The sequence below is a fragment of the Copadichromis virginalis genome, linkage group LG12, assembly GCF_057382275.1.
Source record: "Copadichromis virginalis isolate Kocher_CV1m ecotype Utaka linkage group LG12, C_Virginalis_male_GT1.1, whole genome shotgun sequence".
In the NCBI taxonomy this organism is placed as follows: domain Eukaryota; kingdom Metazoa; phylum Chordata; class Actinopteri; order Cichliformes; family Cichlidae; genus Copadichromis; species Copadichromis virginalis.
Window position 1 is genome coordinate 24,178,575 of NC_140629.1, and position 21,902 is coordinate 24,200,476.

Here is a 21,902-nt window from a genome sequence, read left to right on the forward strand (position 1 = left end):
CCAAGGAGCCAGACTTTCTTGTATTTTTAAAAAAAAATTGGTCTTGAGCAATAGTTCTCCAGACTTATTTAAGGTCTTAAGGTTTTTCTTTGGACGTTGGCTAATTTTTTCACTCAATTTCAGCCCTACCTTGTTCCTGCTTTTCAGAGGGTTTTTTTTCTTTAGCTTTGTTAGATTTAACACTGACCTATGAATCATTCAAGCATTCAGGGACCAACTCAAGGAATGAACCAGTCTTGTGTCTACTCATAATAGACAACTTAGGAAACAACCACTTTTAAATGATATCTTCAGGAAATTTGTTAATCGCAGCCTGTTTTAAAAACACACAATTTGTTGGAATTTCTTTATTTGAATCTATGGAAAAATGTCAAGACAACACAGACAGATATAAAACAACTATTAGCACAAAACTTCAAACTTCCATGTGTTTCTTGGCATGGTGTGCAGTCTGTCCTTAAAAAAACTGAAGAAACTGTGGTGGTGGACAAGTGGAGAACAAAAGAATTGACAGGTCTAAAAACAGCCATCTACAAGAGATAAAGAGTACCGTATTATTCAGACTGTAAGGCGCGCCGGATTGAAAGATTTGAGAATTTGAGAAAATTAAAGGATTTTAAGTGCGCCCTATAGTCAGAGAAATACGGTGTGTGAAAAAAATATGGAAAATGCAGCAATGACCTGACAGGACCTGAGAGATGTGTCTGCATGAAACCATCATCAGTGAAAACACACAATGGAACACTGTCAGTGATGGATCAAGGTGACTGTTGTCTTGGTTTGGCACTATATAAATACAACCCAGAGCCCAACCTGAACAATAATGAAGCAGTGTGGGGTCATCTTGATAGAGAAAGTAACAAAAGGCAGCCAATAGTTATTTGAATGTCCTTCAATAACACTGGAAAACTATGAGTAAAATCAGAAGAGCCTTTAGCTTCCAGGCCACCTTCTGTGGAAGCAGCTGCCAATTCAGGACACAGACACACTCTCTACTTTCAAGATTAGGCTTAAAACTTTCCTTTTTGATAAAGCATATAGCTAGGGCTGGATCAGGTGGCCTACACTGCTGGGATCCTCTCATAATGAGTGTTTGCTTCTTCACTCATCTTTTTTCACTCATGTATTCATACATCACTTTACATTTAATTAGTTATTATTCATTTCTGGCTCCCTTCCACAGTGTACCTTTGTCCTGTCTTCTTCTCCTCACCCCCAACCAGTCACAGCAGTTAGCAGCCCCTCCTTGAGCCTGGTTCTGCCAGAGGTTTCTTCCTTTTAAAAGGGAGCTTTTCCTTCCCACTGTCGCTAAAGTGCTTATTTGTAGGGCTCATCTGACTGTTGGGTTTTCTCTGTTAAACATTGTTATTTTTGAACATGATTCAATAAGCTGCTGTTGTTATTTTCCTAGCAAAATATAAAGAAATGAGAAGCAGCTCAAGACTTTGCACTCTGTGTGTGAAATCCAGCTGCCTTACTAAATATTCATGCAAAAGTAAAGGGGTCAGTACTTGTGTCATCACTGTTCCAAAACAATGAGAAACACACATGCCGTGTCTAAAAGCCATCTCCTACGAACTTGCTCTTATGCTTCCAGCGATGTCAGGTTTCAACACATATGCTGTCTGATTTAAGTTCTTAAAAAAATCTGGTTTCAACACATAGCAATAAGAGCTTACTGGAGTGCCGCAACATTGTCTGCTTTGAGCACACACTGAACATTTTGAGTGCTTTGAACAATGCCTGCTTTCAGCACAAGTAGTGACAAAGATGACAGGCAGATGGTTCGCATCGCACTCTCTGAGAGCTTGAGACACAAATACTCTGTAACTCGAACATACACAAAGCTGCTTCCATATGGAAGCCTTCAGTACTGACCTATTTTCCTTCAATTTTGCTGTTTCAGTACTGGAACTTATGTTATCTTTTAGTAATGTCATGACAAGAAATTACCCTTCATTCTATATATTGTTTTACTGAAGGGTTTTTAAAAATTATTTATTTTATTGATGTCCACTTATTTATAATCAATATTTATTACCATATGTTGAGACAGTATGTTTGGTTTTTTTAATATATTTTTGTGCATAAAGTCCACTTAGCAGCAAGTTTGGCATATCCTCCAACAAAAGTATAAGGGCAACAAGAGTTTGATGAGTTGTATTACCACATCAACAAGATCTTTTCCTTTACACTGCCTGTTTATATCAGACTTCTGCATGAAAACAAAAAGAGTCAATGCTTAATATTCACTCGACTCACTGCTATTACTTAGCAGCACAGCTTAAAATCCCAGTTTTTCTATTATTTTACAGCCAGTTATTTTCTATTAAATGCCACTGTACCAACATTTGCAGAAATCTACTTAGGCACTACTACCAAGGTATTTCCAATTCTCCAATTTTCTCAATAAATGCTAACATTCAGCTACTGTTTGCTCTTTCTTTCGTTAATTGTTTTAATTCACTTGGAACAGGATATCCTCAGCTTATGGCACCCAGTCAAATCATAAACTTGCATGTGTTGCATTGCTAATAATGTTTCCTGCTGGATTTTTTCCTAAAATTAAATATATAAAAATTATTTGATTAATGTATTTGTTACACTGCAGTGAATGAGGACTGGAAAAATTGTACCCTTCGAAAAATATGAATCTAACAACACAGAAAACAGGAAAGATAATAATGAAAACGTTTGTTAAGCACAAGAAAAGTGAAGAGCAGTCAGAGTCAGAGTAATAGCAACAGATATCTCCATGAGAGATTCACATAAACAGAAACAGAGAGAGGTTTAAACAAAGAAAGAGGAAGATTAATAAAGTGCAAGGTCAGCCATCATGTCAGCCTACTTGTATGGCCCAATCAGTAACACGTAGTAAACTGTGAGGGAATGTTTCATTCGCAGTTTATGGCCCTGAATAAAGTAAATCATGCAGGTTTGTCAGCAGGATCTTGAAATTTTATGAAAAGGAATCTGGTATTCATCTGACAAAATCCACTGGTCTTCGTCAGCTGTTACGAGTATTAGATTCGACTTGATTTGGCTTCAGACTGGTGCTGGCAAACTCACTCACTGGGGTTAGAAGTCGAGTCACTGAAAATTGCAACGGATAAAAGAATCTAAAGCCACAACATCACTGAAGTATAGAAATATACACGTTACTACACATAAACATCAACATAACCCCCTGAAAATGAATTAAGTATGAATATTTCACACAAATATTAGACTATAAAATTGCAAGTAGAAGTAGAATAGACAAGGTTATATCAGATTGAGTTCCCACAGAACTGTAGTGCAGTCACACTGGCAAAACCCACAAAACACATTATACATAAAAAAAATATCAAGCTTTGGACATTAGGTCTGTCGTGCTTGCAATTAAGCAGCGTCCCTAGTTAGCACAAGCTGACTGATGTGGGTTCATGAGTATTATTAAAATTCAGCTGTGCTCTTTTGATTTGGTTGCGTACAGAAAAGTGGAAGCCAAGTTATTAATCTGTTATAGGTTTTTATCATAATTACAACTGTAGCATGACTTTGCTCGTAAAAGAATGCAAAAGTTGGTTTGCTTTACATTGGTGCTTTAGTGCCATCTGTAGATCCCCAAAATTTGTAATGGCCCAGTGGCTCTAAGAGTTCAGAGAGACTGGAACTGAAGAAAAGCAAATAGAAAAATGTGTGTTTGACCTCTCAGGCCCACCGTACCAATTATTCACATGAAGAAAATACCAGCTATGTTGATGCAGCATCAACATAGTTTAATAGATCAATCCAACATATGACAGATCAACAGCTTCAAATGATATATCTTTTTAAGTAAACTGGGTGAAAAAATTAGTAGAAGTAGACGAGTAAGGATAAAAAAAAAACTGTACACACCAGGAAAACCCAGACAGTGGGACACAATATTCTTCCTGGAAAGCATTAAATATGTCATATTTATCAGTTTCATTGTAAATATTAGGGGACATTTACATGGAATGAAGTGAGGATTTATAAACCCATGAAAACCATATAATATAAAGCTGCACTTTGCTAAACCAATCATGAATAAGTTAGCTTTCACATCCAGCCTCATTAGGAAGACTGTCATGGCAGAAAGGACATTGAAAGGGCAGGAACTGAGCTATATGAACCCAGGACCGGATTTATTTAGTCCCATATGATTTTAATATTTAAGTGGCCCTTCTTTAGCTATTTTGCAATTAATCTAATAACCTTGATTTGGGATAACATATATAATTTGTTTAATATGTTTGCTACAGTCAACATCTGATAAAATCTGGGAAAACATTTATTGTTGTGTGCATCAACTGGGTTCTGGGAATAGAGACTTCTTATTTGTAACCCATGAGCTTCAAGAATCACAGCCGCACATGTCATTAAGAGGGAATCAGGCATTAGGAAGAAACATGAATCACAAAGAGAGACAGAGTTGGTGCTTTGGGACATAACTCTTTTCTTAGAAAAACATCAGATCAGCTTAGTGTATAATATACTAACCTTTAGATTGTGTTTGTACACTAAGACATGCAGAACAAGTCTATAAATCTATGTAGGAAAAGACTAAGGGTCTAGGTTCCCAGTACATTGTCCAAGCAAAGCTTAACAAAAGCCAAAGAGAACAGACAGATACTGCTGTTACACCAGATGTTTTCTTGTGCTTCTGTCAATCTTTACAGTCAACCAATATTAATCTGAATAAACATGATCCAGTCAGGTGGCCAGCATCCTGAGAGGAAGGCAAAAATGGCATGACGGGTTTAGCAGCTACTGTGGAAAACACATTATAGCCACAATGGGTTATTCTAGTCTCTTCATTGTGTGAATTCACTGCAGTGTGTTATGATTTGGCTGTGCTGTTCTAAGGGCTCATAAAAGTCTTCTTTTAGTCTATTAAACAGTCTATTGTTTGCAATATTAACGTGTTTTGAAAAAAAAATTGTAATACATTACCACTTCATGGCAAAGAAATAAGTTAATCCGTTACTGGTGAAGTCAGAAATGTTATTGTAAGGTCAGCAATAGATTCAAATATCCTAACACAGAAGAACGATGAGCATATTTTCTAAACATGACATGAAACGCATATAAGCATGTGGTACAAGTGACATCATAACTGGTGACATCATAAAAAGCCACGATAAGCAAATGCCAAATATTGACAGGAAACATAAAATTTCACAGATTTTAATGAGAGTAAGATTAATTCTCACACTGCTGGGACTACAGAAAAATCAAATGTGTAACAGTTTTCAAATATAGCATTTTCCAACTCACACCCAAACACATACATACTGACAGATTGATTTATGGAGGGCAAATGATAAGTTGTTGATTCTGGCTCTGGGACTATTTAGCTAAGATACTCAGAGGGAAGCATGGGAATTGTTTTGATTAAGACAGATTTAAGCATTATTAAGTCATTTGGAGGAGCTGTCAACAGGCTCGTGAAGTTTGGTATGAAAGATTAAGATGAGAAATCTCAGCATTACAGGGTTAAGACCAGAGGCTTGCAAGGCTTGGAAAGACCGAGGTAACTTCAGCTTCAACCTTGGGTTTTTCAAAGCTTACCTCATTGTTCTATGCTGGCTCCTGGGAGTTTTTAACACTGCCAAGGCTGGAGCTACAAGGATGAAGCTAAAATTGTCTTACACTGTCTTTTACTTCTAATACCACAAAAAAAAATACTAAATAACATTTTATTTATTGATGGTTGCAGCTTGCACACAGCTGTCTTTCTAAGTAAGTAAATGAAGATTCCTTCCCAGTCTTCTTTACCAATGAGCTACAGACTATCTAATTGTGACTCTACTGCTACAAGATGCTAGTAGCACCATTATATTGACCTAGCATAAGTCAAATGTAGGCAAAAAAGTAGCCTAGGTGGTGCTTCCCTTGGAAATTTTAAGCTAACATAACATAACTGCTTATTATTATTATTAATATTAATATTAAGAAGAAGAAGAAGAAGAAGAAGAAGAAGAAGAATGATGGCTCTTCATGAGCCTGAATAATACTGTCACTTAATAAAACTGAAATTGAAAAATATTTTCCACCTGGGATGTCGTGTCTTGGGTGTTTTTTTCCCCACCAACTGATTAAATCTTTTATTTACCGTCATGTAAAGGAATCTGTAATTTCTGTCCATTGTTTTGTTTTTCCTATCATTTTAGAGTCTAACTAGCAAGTGCTCCATTGATGCTCAATTGAGTCATTTGTTTACTTTTAGGTCACATATCACAAACTGCCACCTTGCATAGCTTGGTTGTTCTCAACTGTGTGTTTTTTTTTAGACAAGTGGTCATACACAATTTTCCTGCATTTGTTGCAAATTCTCTGCTTTATTGGAAGTTGTTTAAGTAGCTCACTTTTTACTAAGTCATCACTGAGGTGTGCAAAACCATATGTGTACTTCATATAACATTGATATTGTGACATTGCACTTTTATATCACATAAAAATACTGGTTTTATTGTGATTAACTGACAGGTTTCTCGATAATGCTGTCTTAATAACTTAAGTGTTTACACAATCAGCATCTTTTTGCCAACTTTCCATCTTGGCTTCTACTCCAACATTTGTGTTGTTTAAATCTTTTTGTAGTTACCATTTATCACATTTGCTTAGAATAATAGAGAATTTTTTGGTTCAGTTTGACTTTCATGTTAATGGGTAGATAAATATGCTCATATATAGATTTGCAGCTCTGCTTTATCAGCCAGGGCAGTTTGGTTTGGTAACAAAAATACATCTTGGGTATGTTGAACTTTCTCCATAGTGCAGGCCCCTGGTGATGATGTGAGTTTAAGAACAAGTTCTGTAGGAGGAAGACATTAAATCAGGAATAGGAGGAAGGGAAGAAAGACAGAAACTATGTATAGAACTAAAACGTCTTTGAAATAGACCCATCCCTGTGGTCAGTTGTTATCATCGCCTGTTGAAAAGCATCTCTAGGGAAGCAGGAGGCGGCCATCACTGATTCAATTCCAGGAACTGCATTCTTCCATGAAAAGGTTTTATTATAGATTGGCTGTCTACTCATTTTGATGTACTCACTGTACAACTAGAATCCCGCTATTTAAGCATTATGATAGAAGGATGCACTCTGTTAGACCAAGCATATACAGTTACATATTTCTAACATACATACATATATATATTTGGCACAAATGGTGATAAATAAACCAAGTTTATTATACCTTGTAGAGTTTTGCCAGTACTATAGACTCTTCAGATTGCTATGTTTATCTAGTGCATATACACAAAGATGGCATACACACACTGCCAGTCATTTCACACCATTATTATAGTAATGTGCAGGAAAGAAGAAGACTTCTACTAAAGAAATACAATATAAAAATGAGATAATCGACACACAATACACTGCTGTATAAATTTTGTTCACAAAAAAGGAGGGAAAATCTATCCTAGCATTGCTTTTGTATTTGTTGTGTCTTTGTGATACCACAAATGCAGTAAGTACAGCTTAAAATAGGGGTACAGCTCTGTGACCAGTCTTCCTGTTAAGTGGGTGTGTTTGTGAGGGCAGACCTGTGAGATGATGTATCTATTCTTAGAGGCTTAATGCATCTCCTCCCCTGGGTTGCTTTCCCTTAAATTATTTTAGCAGTGGATTCTGTAAATGGACTACCCTCGGAAAGGTTTAAATATTTATTCACTGAGTTGTAAATTTAACTGAGAATAGGTATTTCTGTCTCTTCGCATCAATAAAAGAAGTAAATGGATTTCCCAGTAAATGGGTTTAATTGGGTTTGCTTGAGATTTTCCACAAGCTATTTTCTCCAAAATCCTTTCAGCGAGATATCTATTAGATATCTGAATCCAAATGTTTGCTATACAAAAGAGCAAGGTAGTCCAGTTCTTATATAAACAGGCATGTAACCATAATGATACAGCTTCCATTACTCTCTTTAAGCATATAAACAGACACTCGTTGGGCTCAACCATTCACTCTTACTGTAAATAAGGCTTATACTGCCCAGTTGTGCATTACAGTGTATGACAATTATTTAGAAAATAAGTAATATTGGAAAGGTGCAGCAAGCTACACATAAATGTACTTGAGGAATATGCTGCAACCCATGTTTTTCACACTTTCTGCATGTATCTAAACCTCCTTCTCGCAATCTCCAGACATGTCAAAAAGGGAAGCCATTGTAAAGTGTTTTACTGGTCTTTAGCAGAGCAGCACCATCAGTCTCAGCCCCTTATAAAACTGTTTTTAAACACTAGAAAAGAAAAAAAAGGTATAAGAAGATGTGAAGACAAGTTGCATAAACAATAGCTAATGGGCAGAAACCTCAAGACATACATGCCATGATGCAATGGTGGTACTATTGAACACTGGTACTTTTTACATCTACAGAGTGCCATAAATTAAACAAACTGTATATTCACATGCTTATAGAGCTTAGCAACAGCAGCTGCAAGAGTAACTGTGGTCTGGCAGTTGTGCAGGATTCTCTAATAACCCATACTCTGTGGTCTCCTCTCAGAACCAGCTCTATGGTTAGACTGGCAGAGAGTAGTATGTGTGTGCACTGGTATACATGTTTATGTGTCAGTAATAGGCGGTCAGAAGCACTGCCCTTATCGTCATAGACCCAGTTTAACAGAGCTGATTAGATTAAGAGTTGCATGGATTCTAAAACGAATGACTACAAACTGTACGTCCACGTCGAGTCAGATAAGTGTTACATAAGAACATCTGACAAAGTGAATTAGGAAGCGCATAGATTTAAATAACAAGAGAGAAAAACAAACAGGAAGTTATAGAGAGGTATGATACAAATCAAAGGGTCAGACAAGCACATGTAGATAGATGACCTGCTGAGTGACGTGTTTGACTGCCTGCCATCACTTCTTCAAGTTCAGCCTGTGTAAACTGTGCGCAGCATTATTTACGTGCACTGAATACCACCTCCCATACCCCACCCCCCATCTCCACCTCATCTCTGCTAATCTGCATTTATCTGCTTTTAGAGACACAAAGCTAAATAAGGAGCCCACTTGAGTCAGTTTGAGTATTCCCAAATCTTTTACAATTTATTGGTATTTGTAGGATTCAGACAATAGTTGTTTCACACCTTTTTAAGAATCTCTCAACATCAAAGCAATCTCAAGAGAAGGAAAATAACAAAACAAGCTCGCAAGGCATCTTAAATTGTTAAATCACACAACTTTCACTGTGATGTTGGAGTAACAGTCAAACGGGATCGTCAATTATTGCTTGCATATTTTCAAGTCTTCAATAATCAATGTCAGCATCAGAGTTTCTTCATCTTTTCTTTCAGTTTCTTTGGAATGCAGCATTTGCAATGCATTATGCATTATTTTTTAACTCCAACTCTACACAAAAGAACTAATTTCATACAAGATTAGTTCTTGTAGCATTTTGCAATTTAAAATGCTGCTATTTTACAAGATGTCTGTTTCTATTTGTATGTCCTATTTCTGGATTCTTTCAGTTTTTTCCTTTCAGTTACATACAGTGTCTTCCAACATTTTGTGTCCATGCCTGCACTCTCAGACACACACACACACACACACACACACACACACAAACCCGTGGTTAAAAAATTCACATGGCTTCAGTTAGTGGGAAAAGTATCACATCCAAAGTAATAACACAAACATGGCAACCCAGAATGGCCCCAAAGGGGATTGGCACAGAACCTAGTAAGCCATTCATCATCAGGCTCATGTTGCTATAAGTCTGTACCGTGCCAGTTTTGGTGACTTTTGTGTGACTTTTGTGTGCGTAAATGCATTACGTGTGTGTTTGAGGGCACTGCACAGTGCAGCAGAGCAGAACAGAAGCTTGAACAACATTAGGAAGGATTTGCATCTTTTAAGATCACAATCCAGTTACAGTAATGAGCAAAGCATACTCTGTGAATATGTGGATGTGACCATGCGGTAACGCTGATGTGTGAATGAACAGAAGAGACGGGAGGGAGGCAATAAGAGGTAATATTACGAGTAGACACTGAAAGGCAGGGAAACCAAGGGACCATCAAGTTACTTGTTCACGCAGAGGGATTGATGCCAAGACTTGTGTGCCAGAACTTTGATTGCTGCAATTTCAATACAGACACTCAAAGTGAAGTGGAATGTAAAGAAAGCGAGAAAAGGTTTCATGTGTGGTCGATACATGACAGATGGCATATGATTTAGCTGAGCTGTCTTGGGTGTGGCTGAGGGGTTCAGTCAAGAGGGGTACAGAAATGAAGAAAGGTAGTAAAGACATGTTGATAGTACAAATAGCACAAGGGTTCTGAGAAGAATGACTGTATGTGGTTGTGTTGTCACAAAATAAATATATGCTGTTTTATCACCCTGAAGACAATGCTGGTTATCCACATTTAAGTGTATGCATGTGTGTATGGGCACTTTAATCTTACCCTCGAGATGGTGAGGGGCATGTTGAAGTCTTTTCCTCCCTGCAGCCTGAAGCCCCAGGGGGCAGGACCTATGAGAGTGACATTGTAGTTGCTGGTCATGGTTTCCTTGTTCAGTGTTGATCTGGCTCACAAGTGATGCTGATGGCCGGAATATATTATGCAGATCAAGTGACAATAAAAATATCACTAGCTTTTGATGAGGGGTAAGATTTTGATCCAAGATCTAGGAAAAGACAAGACATGAAAGACAAGCAAAAAGATTTGTTATTGTGCAGCAATGATAGATAGATAGATAGATAGATAGATAGATAGATAGATAGATAGATAGATAGATAGATAGATAGATAGATAGATAGATAGATAGATAGATAGATAGATAGATAGATAGATAGATAGATAGATAGATAGATAGATAGATAGATAGATAGATGGATGCAGGTAGAGAATCATTAGGGGGTCCACTGTCCCTCGTGGGGGAAACTCCCACAGGGCTTAAATCTGGGACTCTCCACCATTTGACCCTAGAACTGAAGAAGCTTCTCGTTGAGAGGTGAAACGTCAGCAACTTATATAAGTCCAGATGCTTTTCTTTCCAAGCTCCTAAGACTATGATGACCTGGATGACTGAGAACCTTCACAGACATCATATGCAACTGTAAAATCTCTGCTTACAGGCCATTTAGGGCAGCACAACGCCCCAAATCCATGATGTTCCCTCTACCATGCCTCACAGCTATGATGTTTTATTATTGGTGCAGAAACATTTGCACATTACACATTTGCCAAACATTAAATAAATAAAGATAAAGAAAATACATAAAACTGTTTATCAAACTGTTCATACAATAGTTTCAAACAGTTCACAACTAAATTCATAACTATGTATTTGAATAAGTCCCAAAATTACCTTTTTAGACTTATTCGGTATAAAAAAAAATAAACACATTTTAAGTAAAAATAAACAAATAAGACATCAAACATTTTACAATCAAAATAGAGTTAAATGCTTCACTGAATGTTATTTTAAACCACCATACACTGGAGAATGCTGCAGTTGTTCAGTAGCTTAAAATATGTAAATTACCCTTCAGGAAACACTACCAGAAGACCTTCACACACCTAAATGTTAGTAATAGCATATTTCCTGCTGAAATTAAATGAAGGTAAATGCTGTACCTCTTTAATGGAAATTCCAGAAAGGAAAATAATTCCTTCACGGGCAGGTGGACTGTGCAATTCCTAGTTTCCCCTGAAATATTCCCTTCCCAGCAAACACACTGTGTGTGTGAGAGAGGTACAGAGGGATGTGATGCTCTTATATACTAGTTAATGACAGATGGGAGGGGAAAGGTGGAGGAGGGGAAAGAGGGAGGCGAGAGGGAGAACGGGTATAGGTTAGGATGAGAGGGAAGAGGGAGGAGAAAGAGGAGGGGAAATCACCCATGGGTGGAGTGAGACGAACACAGAAGAGGGGTGAACGAGTGGAGATAACATGAAGGGTGAGATTGGGGTATGGAAGGAGACAACAGAAGAAAAAAAATCAGGTGGCGGGGGATGTCGGGGGGGCAACAAGAGGGGAGAAGAAGGGAGCAAAGTGGAGGATTAAGGAAAAGACAGTGGGAGCATTGCGCACACAGAGAAAATGATCAGGGGAGGAAGAAGAGGCACAGGAGAGGGGACAGTTTATCTTTCATCCAGATATTTTGGGAACATGGACTCAGTCCTGCAGGCAGCTTCGTTTAAGGTGGAACCAGTGTAACCATATCATGACTAGGGAATTCATTCCAAAGGCATCAATGCAAAGGTCGCTCAGGGGTCATTTAATAATGGCGACTGTATAAGGTCAAGATTGCCTTAAGTCAGTGTGTGATGGTTGTTTAACAACTGCAACACTGTTGTTTCATTAGAAACAATCTAAGAGAAGTAGATATTCATCCATGGCTTTAAATCTGTAAATCTACTGTGTTTTCTGTGACCTGCATCAACTTCCCCCGCTCTAATAATTAGGCAAACAAGCTTTACCAAACTGAGCACTAAATTACATAATCTATACTATAATCTCAGCACATTTTGGAAAATAGTTATAAATATTTTTCTTTTATACTTAAGGGATAGAACTCCTAAGTGCAGCACACTCATTCCCACTTATTTATTTATCAGTACCTCCATTATTTATGTCCAGACAGCAGCAATTTGTCTCATTCTGAGCTGGCTTTTGTCCGTGCCCCCTTATTTTACCCCAGACAGATCAATATTGACTTTATATTTATACTGACATAGTAGTGGCTCAATTAAATACTCATCCCATTCCTTTCTTGGCCTTGACCAAATACACAGTCAGCACATCTTGCCAAGTCATAACTCTGGTTGTGGCAGTGGTAGATACAGCAACCATAGGCCACAATCAAAAAATGACTTCTCAAAAATCAACAAACATCAAAGCAGAGGAGGGAAGCTGAAGTGTGAGAAAAAGTCTTAAGTCTGTTGGATATAAAATGGGCATGGAAAAGTGTAGGCGTAAAGGGTCTAAAAGACTGAAAAAGAAAAGAGTGTAGATATCTCAGATGAAAAGACCAAAGGATGGAGTAAACAGGCTAACATTTCACATATAGTATGCCGTTAAACACATACGACGCACTCGCACATAAAAACAAGATGCTTTTCATTATCCTGCTAATAAACATTCCCACATTGACAGCGCATACCTCTACAGTACAGCTAGGAAACAAAAGAGCAGCTTTTCCTGGGAGGACCAAAGATGGAAGAGTCATTAACTTTGTTTCCACTGCTGAGCTGAAGCTTCTTGATAGGGTTAGACCTATCCTAAGTTTTACAGTAAATCTAAAGGCACTGTGTTTACTTTAGGCTTTATTGCAGATGGCTGATCAGGCATTATGTGAAAACAATAATATAATAGCATCCTTATGAGTAAGATGATCAGATAATCAGGAAGTCCTTGTTTGCCTTCTATAAAGTTTTCCCAGACCTAAAGTAGTGCAAACTGCCAAATAGCCAGTGTTATATCCTAAAACAATCAGCCACAGAAACACTAACAAACACATTTTGTTTTTTTCCTTCTATCAACATATTTAACATGAAAGTTCATTCATGAAGGAAAAGGCTAGAGATTTTTTGCCCACAGATGAAGGCATGGTGTGTTTTGGGCATTAAAGTAGGCAACAAATCAGCGCCGTGACAGATTGATTATGACTGCAAGCTAAGCATCAACCACAACAATGAGCAACAACCAGTGTCTTCATGCAAGGCTCAAAACCATTTGTGCAGGAGCTTTTTAAAATCTCTTTATGGCTTGACTGTGGACTGCTTCCTGTAAGGTAATAGTATTCAGCAGGCTTACAGCCACTATAGGAACTAATGCTTAAGAATTACTGTACTGCTCATTTTACTAGTTTTAATCTACTTTTTAAAGAAATCTGTTTTCTCATTAAAAACCCTCAGATCACATATGCACTTTACAGCATGACAACACAAAAGTGTGTTTTAGGGTAGCCATTTTAATCTCTTTACTACCAAATAAAGAAATATAAATGAAAAAATCAGTTTATCTCACTGGCTTTGTACCACTGTCCCATTCTCATGTAACAGGACGACTGGTATTGAGTCCCAGGGAGATATGCTTTCTAAAATCTAGACCCATCGGTCTAACTCACTGTTTAAAGACATAAGATCAATTGCTTATGCTGTCAAAAACTGTAACACAGAGAACAAAGGGGATTTGTGAGCTAGAGAATAATAATATTAAACACTAACAATGGTGAGTGGTCTAAAGCACGAAACCTCAGACACCCTGCCAGTCTTTTGTTCTGTCAAATGGTCTATTCCAGTCTCCATATGCTCACCTCTCCACATGCTTAATGATCACAGCTTAGCAGCCTGCAGTCAAACACACATGCTCACACCGAGACAAGCTCCACCCTTTAATGCTATCATAATCTGCCCTTCTAAATAACATTTAATGCATCATCCATGTGAATAAAAGAGGGACACCAACCCCATAGTCTGCCAGCTGCTGCCCACACCCACCCACCCACACACACATGCACACAACCCCAAGGGACACAACATACATAAAATCTCTATTGTGTGTAAACCTAATGATTCTCATCCAAACTGGGGTCAGCAGAGGTCTGAATACCATTAATTATAAATTAGTTTGAAGCTCTTTTTTGTCAAATATACAACACCCAGATTTACAGTGAACACACTATAAAAACTCTATATACTGAACTGCAATACTATTCTATAAAAATGGGTGAACTGAAAAAATACACAAATAACACTCTTGTGGCAGCTTTGTTTAGAGTAATTTTTTATTTTTTTTTTTCGTTCACTTTTATATTTCTGAGGGCACTTGTAGCTCGAAATCCAGGAAGGAACGGTTACACTGATTACTCCATATGCAGATTTTTCACTCAGAGGTGTGTGCATGATGACACTATTGACATTTTTTCTAATATGAACAGTATTTGTCTCTCAACAATCTAATCACTCTGACCCTTCCAGACTGCTATAAGCCTAACTAATCCCCTCAACCCATTTCTGTACTGTCATGCACAGTTAGGGTTAGAGTTGCATTTTGTATAAAAAAAAAAAACAAAACAAAACAGAGAAGTAGAGAGCAGCCTGAACTCTTATGAGCTTATTGTGAAAAGCCTGTATCATCGGTCTAAAGCGAGTCACTGTTTAGAACTGATTACATTCACAGTGGAAAATATTCCTCCCTTCTGACCAGACAGACAGAAATAGACAAACAAACGCACTGGGATTCAGAAAGCTCAGCCAAAATGATTGTCCACCCGAGGAAAGATAAACTGAGAGGAATCAGGCATGAACACACAGGTCCACGCACACACTTTCCCTCTCTCGCTCTCTCAGACCGCAAATGTGCACGCAGAACTCCTTAATGCCTGGGTCAAGTCTGGGTCAATAAAAGAGAGGCATTTAAAAGCCAAGTGTAATGTTGCCTCAGGGACACCAATTTCAAACAGACCACGCATCACTTAAGATTTTTGGGATCAGCTGCTCTTGATTACTCTGGCCACCTCCTGTTCTGAGGTAGAGTGGTGGACACTACGATTTGTGCCGCATCACGCTCGGGCATACCTTTCCATTTTTGCACATGAATCAAACATAATGGCCAGTTTCGTATGACGTTTAATGAGGACGTTTATGCGCCTCTGAAAATAAACCTTCAGCTTTCCTTCAAGCTGATGATACCCTCACAGCTGGTAAGACTGTCAGCTGAACCAAATCAAGTAGGGTTTTTTTTTCTTTTTCTTCAAATACTGTTCTAAATAAAAACAGCTTACCTTTACAGAAATAAGTTTCTTTAAACTGGAAAAACATATGGGAACATCTCAGAAAATAAAGAAAGAATAATACAACTTTTAAGCGACACTATTTCCACATTTGTAATTGAAATTAGCTTTAAAGTATAATTAATGTCTGCCAACACATATTTTTTTAATAATTTCCTCTTATTTAGACATATCAGATACTTCATGGCTGTTAGGTGTGGCTGTGTGCAGGCAGGAATAGGACCCAAGGTGCAGACTCCGGAGACAGACGTGAACTCAAAAAGGCTTTAATGCTGAACGCAACATGACATAACTAGAAAAACTCAAAATAAACTTACACCGGTGGACAGGCAAAACACACAGCAAAATAAACGGTAGATTGCGACACAGACACTAAGAAACACAGGGCTTAAATACACAGAGGGAGCAATCAGGAAATGAGTAACAGGAGGGAAACACAGCTGGGGCAAATCAGAACTGACGAGACCAAAGAAGCGTAAACTGAACACACTGAGAAAAGACGGAGACCTTCAAAGTAAAACAGGAAACACATAACACAGACTGAACAAAGACACAGACTCACATGCAGGCACTACAAAGGGAACAGAGACGTGGGAACAGGGCAGACACAAACACTGACTGAACACGGGGATATAGGAACTTAAGATACACATAGACGCGAACTAGACAAGGGGATGCAGGTGATAGGGGAGACAGAGCAACTAAAGACGACAGAGACATAAGCCATAAGACGGAACTCAAAGAAACCAAAAACTAGGAAGTATAAATAATATCAAAAACTCAAAAACCCTGGGTCGACGACCCAGGCATCCTAACAGTACCCCCCCCCCCCCCCCCCTTAAGGGCTGGCTTCCAGACAGCCCAAACCAAAACATCAAAACCAAAAACAACCCAACCAGGGTGGGCGGCGGGGGAAACAGGATGGAGGGCTCGAAACAAATGAAACACATTGAGCCAGAAACAAAAAAAAAAAAAAAAAAAAAAGTGCAAACACTGGAGCCCGGAAAGCAACAGAACAAAAAACAGGCTCATGACAGGCGCAGGCAGCCAGGAAAAACAGTTCACAAAAAGTTCAGGGGGCCGGCCCGGAGGCTGACAGCACAATAGTCCAAACCCGGGCAGTTCAGGGGGGCGGCCCGGAGGCTGACGGCCCAAGAGCCCAGAAAACAGTTCAGGAGGCCGGCCAGGCAGAAGGCGCCGGTGGCGACAGAGCAGATCAGGAGGCCGGCCGGGCGGGAGGCAGCGACGGCGACCGAGCAGGTCAGGAGGCCGGCCGGGCGGGAGGCACTGGTGGCGGAGTAGTTCAGGGGGCCGTCCATGACGGCGGCGTAGTTCAGAGGGCTGTCCAAGACGGCAACGACGTCCAGTCATCGGCCGGACAGGACGAGCGGGCCGTGCAGGACGAGCAGGCCGGGCGGGACGTGCAGGACGAGCAGGCCGGGCGGGACGTGCAGGAACAAACAGCATGAAGACCTCAGAAGCAGACGAAGCTGAACACTCGGAGACTGGACCAGGCGGAGCTGAACACTCGGAGGCCGGGCCCTCCAGCGGAGACACGTGGCAGAAGGCTGAACGGGCTCCTCGGGCCCTCCAGCGGAGACACGTGGCAGAAGGCTGAACGGGCTCCTCGGGCCCTCCAGCGGAGACACGTGGCTGAACGGGCTCCTCGGGCCCTCCAGCGGAGACACGTGGCTGAACGGGCTCCTCGGGCCCTCCAGCGGAGACACGTGGCTGAACGGGCTCCTCGGGCCCTCCAGCGGAGACACGTGGCTGAACGGGCTCCTCGGGCCCTCCAGCGGAGACACGTGGCTGAACGGGCTCCTCGGGCCCTCCAGCGGAGACACGTGGCTGAACGGGCTCCTCGGGCCCTCCAGCGGAGACACGTGGCTGAACGGGCTCCTCGGGCCCTCCAGCGGAGACACGTGGCTGAACGGGCTCCTCGGGCCCTCCAGCGGAGACACGTGGCTGAACGGGCTCCTCGGGCCCTCCAGCGGAGACACGTGGCTGAACGGGCTCCTCGGGCCCTCCAGCGGAGACAGGTGGCTGAACGGGCCCCTCGGAGCCTCCAGCAGAGACAGGTGGCTGAACGGGCCCCTTGGAGCCACCAGCAGGAAGAGACAGCTGAACGGGCCCCTCGGACCCTCCAGCGGAGACAGGAGGCTGAACGGGCCCCTCGGACCCTCCAGCGGAGACAGGAGGCTGAACGGGCCCCTCGGACCCTCCAGCGGAGACACGTGGCTGAACGGGCTCCTCGGGCCCTCCAGCGGAGACACGTGGCTGAACGGGCTCCTCGGGCCCTCCAGCGGAGACAGGTGGCTGAACGGGCTCCTCGGGCCCTCCAGCGGAGACAGGTGGCTGAACGGGCCCCTCGGAGCCTCCAGCAGAGACAGGTGGCTGAACGGGCCCCTCGGAGCCACCAGCAGGAAGAGACGGCTGAACGGGCCCCTCGGACCCTCCAGCGGAGACAGGAGGCTGAACGGGCCCCTCGGACCCTCCAGCGGAGACAGGAGGCTGAACGGGCCCCTCGGACCCTCCAGCGGAGACAGGAGGCTGAACGGGCCCCTCGGACCCTCCAGCGGAGACAGGAGGCTGAACGGGCCCCTCGGACCCTCCAGCGGAGACAGGAGGCTGAACGGGCCCCTCGGGCCCTCCAGCGGAGACAGGTGGCTGAACGGGCTCCTCGGGCCCTCCAGCGGAGACAGGTGGCTGAACGGGCTCCTCGGGCCCTCCAGCGGAGACAGGTGGCTGAACGGGCTCCTCGGGCCCTCCAGCGGAGACAGGTGGCTGAACGGGCCCCTCGGAGCCTCCAGCGGAGACAGGTGGCTGAACGGGCCCCTCGGACCCTCCAGCAGAACCAGTTTGCAGAACAGATGAAGTGGGTGTGATGTCAGAATGTCCAGAGTCAAAATGCTCAACAGTTCTGTTGTGGCGGCGGCCAGAACGCCGTTTCCTTCGGGATGAGGAAACAGGAACAGGTGGAGAAAAAGAGACCTCCTCCTCATCCTCTGACCACATGGCTGCCAGGAAAAAGGCAGGTGAACGAGAACCCAGCTGGTGTGGGGAGGGAGAGGAAGTCCGTGGCAGTGGTGAAACAGAAGGAAAGTGTGTGTAGTCCTGGAGTAACGGTGGGGAAGATGTAGAGAGAGAGAGAGAGCAAGCTCACCAGCCTTGACTTGCTCTCTCCAGGCAGTAATGGTGTCGTCCACTTAGTGTCCTTAGCAAACTGGCTAAGCCGGGGGTTAAACCGAATGATGGCCTCCACCGCACTCAGCCCCACTGCCATGGTCCTTAAATCAGGGGACTGGGCGATGCGGTCAAGCAGGCTCACCATCCGCTCCATCTCAGTGTTGTACTCCGAGGAAAAAGAGTCTGCGGGGTCCATGTTCTGGTCGCGATCTTCTGTTAGGTGTGGCTGTGTGCAGGCAGGAATAGGACCCAAGGTGCAGACTCCGGAGACAGACGTGAACTCAAAAAGGCTTTAATGCTGAACGCAACATGACATAACTAGAAAAACTCAAAATAAACTTACACCGGTGGACAGGCAAAACACACAGCAAAATAAACGGTAGATCGCGACACAGACACTAAGAAACACAGGGCTAAAATACACAGAGGGAACAATCAGGAAATGAGTAACAGGAGGGAAACACAGCTGGGGCAAATCAGAACTGACGAGACCAAAGAAGCGTAAACTGAACACACTGAGAAAAGACGGAGACCTTCAAAGTAAAACAGGAAACACATAACACAGACTGAACAAAGACACAGACTCACATGCAGGCACTACAAAGGGAACAGAGACGTGGGAACAGGGCAGACACAAACACTGACTGAACACGGGGATATAGGAACTTAAGATACACATAGACGCGAACTAGACAAGGGGATGCAGGTGATAGGGGAGACAGAGCAACTAAAGACGACAGAGACATAAGCCATAAGACGGAACTCAAAGAAACCAAAAACTAGGAAGTATAAATAATATCAAAAACTCAAAAACCCTGGGTCGACGACCCAGGCATCCTAACAATGGCAGTATTTACAATAAGCACAAAGAAATACGAAAGGTCATCACAGCTTGAACCATTGCAGTATCTCCTCTAATATGTGTGAATTGTAATAGAGAAATACTTGAGCATGATATTTCCATCCCACGGTGTCAAAGGTTTTGTGATTTGACAGCTCGTCAGTCGTTCATGATGGAGTTGTCTTGTTCAGACAGCCTTCGTGATATCATGACCTCAATGTCATGACACAGGTCTTGGTGGATAAAATGAATTATGGATGAGTGATGCGCTTTCTACCACATTTAGGCAGCTATGCATCCATAACTCCAGAAGCACACACAAGACCCAGAAATGCACATACACACACATACACACACACACACACACACACACACACACACGCACGCACGCATGCACTGCATATTTGGTGCACTGAGTAGACTTTCCAGTGCTTTACTTCCTTCCTCTCTAGTAGACAGCAGCTGTTCTGTGTTGACTGCAGTGAAAGAGGGAAGAAATAAACACAGGATACAAAGAAAAAGAAGCAAAGGAGGGCAGATAAGGTTACACGGAGATGGCAAAAGCTGAAGAACTTAAAGCCACACTATCGTTTAAATGAATCAAAACCCGTATTTAATATTCAGGATGTAGTTGTTTGTAACTTTGCAATGATCCCTCAGACTTTTACACTATGGAAGTGAAGACATTTGTGGAAAATGAAGACATATTTGGCTGGCCCTGACTTTAGGTAATTCCTGCCAAGGGTTAAGATTGGTTAAGGTTGGGATGTGCTTTCTGTTAGAGCAGACCTTCACAATAAGAGAAGTAAATATTAGTCTGTGCAGCTTTAGGCTTGTCATCCCTGCCCATATATCTGTGACCAGAGGCAGAGCTTTAGAAGGAGCAAGGAGCAGGGTCTCTAGGGAAGATCAAAGCATCTGCTCCATTCAGCACACACCAAAGCACCACCAAACATCAATACTGCATCCCCCCTCCCCTAGCCAGCATATACATACTACACCTTCCTCCTTATGTTTCTTGCAATCATGCCCGGGATTCACTTTCTGGCATTCTTAGGACAGCACAAATTAAACAGCTATAGTGTGCCATTTTAAAAATACATCACATAAGCAAATTACCACAACACCATGGAGACAGAAAAACAGTGCGTGGCCACCTCATCTCATGTCCTGAAACGTGACACAACTGAAAATATGTTATTTTCAGTTGTGTCATATTTTCCTCAATATGTGTCCAGCAAATAAGAACAACAAAACTTAGGATTCAATAAAACTAAATAGGCCTCATATACAAAGATAAATAAATAAATACCATCAGCACAAAAGGCATTCACAGTTTACTAAACAGGTGTTCATGGCTCACCCTGTGGCTGGAAAGTCTTTCGCCCCTGCTGGAAGTCTGTGCTCCGTCCAGTGTGCTGCTGCAGGCCAGTTTTCCGTGTGTTTGACATCTCATTGTGTGAGGTAGGTCCCAATGGAGCGACGTCATGACGCAGTCAGCCGGACAGTTGGTTCAGGAGGCGTGAAATTCATGCCTCCTAATTGCAAAGCTCGTTTTCACACGCACACATGCTTTTACTCGGTCACACTTGTTCACTTATTTAAGAAGCAACTAGCAAGACTGCGTTAAGCTCCGTTTTAATAGAAACTTTAGACACATGAAGATAAATTGATTATTGTGGTAAATTAATCATTCATTACCTTAATTATGTGAACCACAATGAGGGGTAAAAAAAAAAAAAACCTGCCAGTTCGTACTCGTTCGTACTCGCGTGCAACCACACTCTGTCAGTGACTTGGGTTTGTGGTAGAGGCTAAAGGAAGTGCGCATCCACACTCCTAAAGGTATGACATAAACCAGAGACCACTTGTGCTTGTTAACCAGTTATATTGTCGCTGTCTTCTCGCACTGTACGCGCTTACGTTTTTTTTCCATGATGATGTCATCTTTCTGTGTGTCTTTCTCTGAAATATGAACACAGTCACACACAGGCCGAGACACACCTGTCAGCAGGTATGATGATAAAACACATTTACAGTCACACAGTTTGACTGGGTCCTTCCCTACAATTAAATCTCTTGGAAACAGTATCAGTATGTAGGATG

At 41.8% G+C, this 21,902-nt stretch overlaps 1 protein-coding gene across 4 annotated transcripts in view; it reads right to left on the reverse strand.

Annotated features, from left to right (window-relative positions):
* The window catches only part of pdlim5a (PDZ and LIM domain 5a), a 65,389-nt gene extending 53,670 nt beyond the window's left edge, over nucleotides 1-11,719 (reverse strand). For all 4 annotated transcript variants that reach the window (XM_085475569.1, XM_085475568.1, XM_085475567.1 and 1 more), the window contains exons 1-2: nucleotides 11,607-11,719; nucleotides 10,431-10,653 (exon numbers count right to left, since the gene is read on the reverse strand). In XM_085475569.1, coding sequence (XP_085331695.1) covers nucleotides 10,431-10,529 — 99 coding nt within the window. In that variant the 5' untranslated portion in view covers nucleotides 10,530-10,653; nucleotides 11,607-11,719. The remainder of the gene's footprint in view (nucleotides 1-10,430; nucleotides 10,654-11,606) is intronic.
* Nucleotides 11,720-21,902: the final 10,183 nt, after the last annotated feature.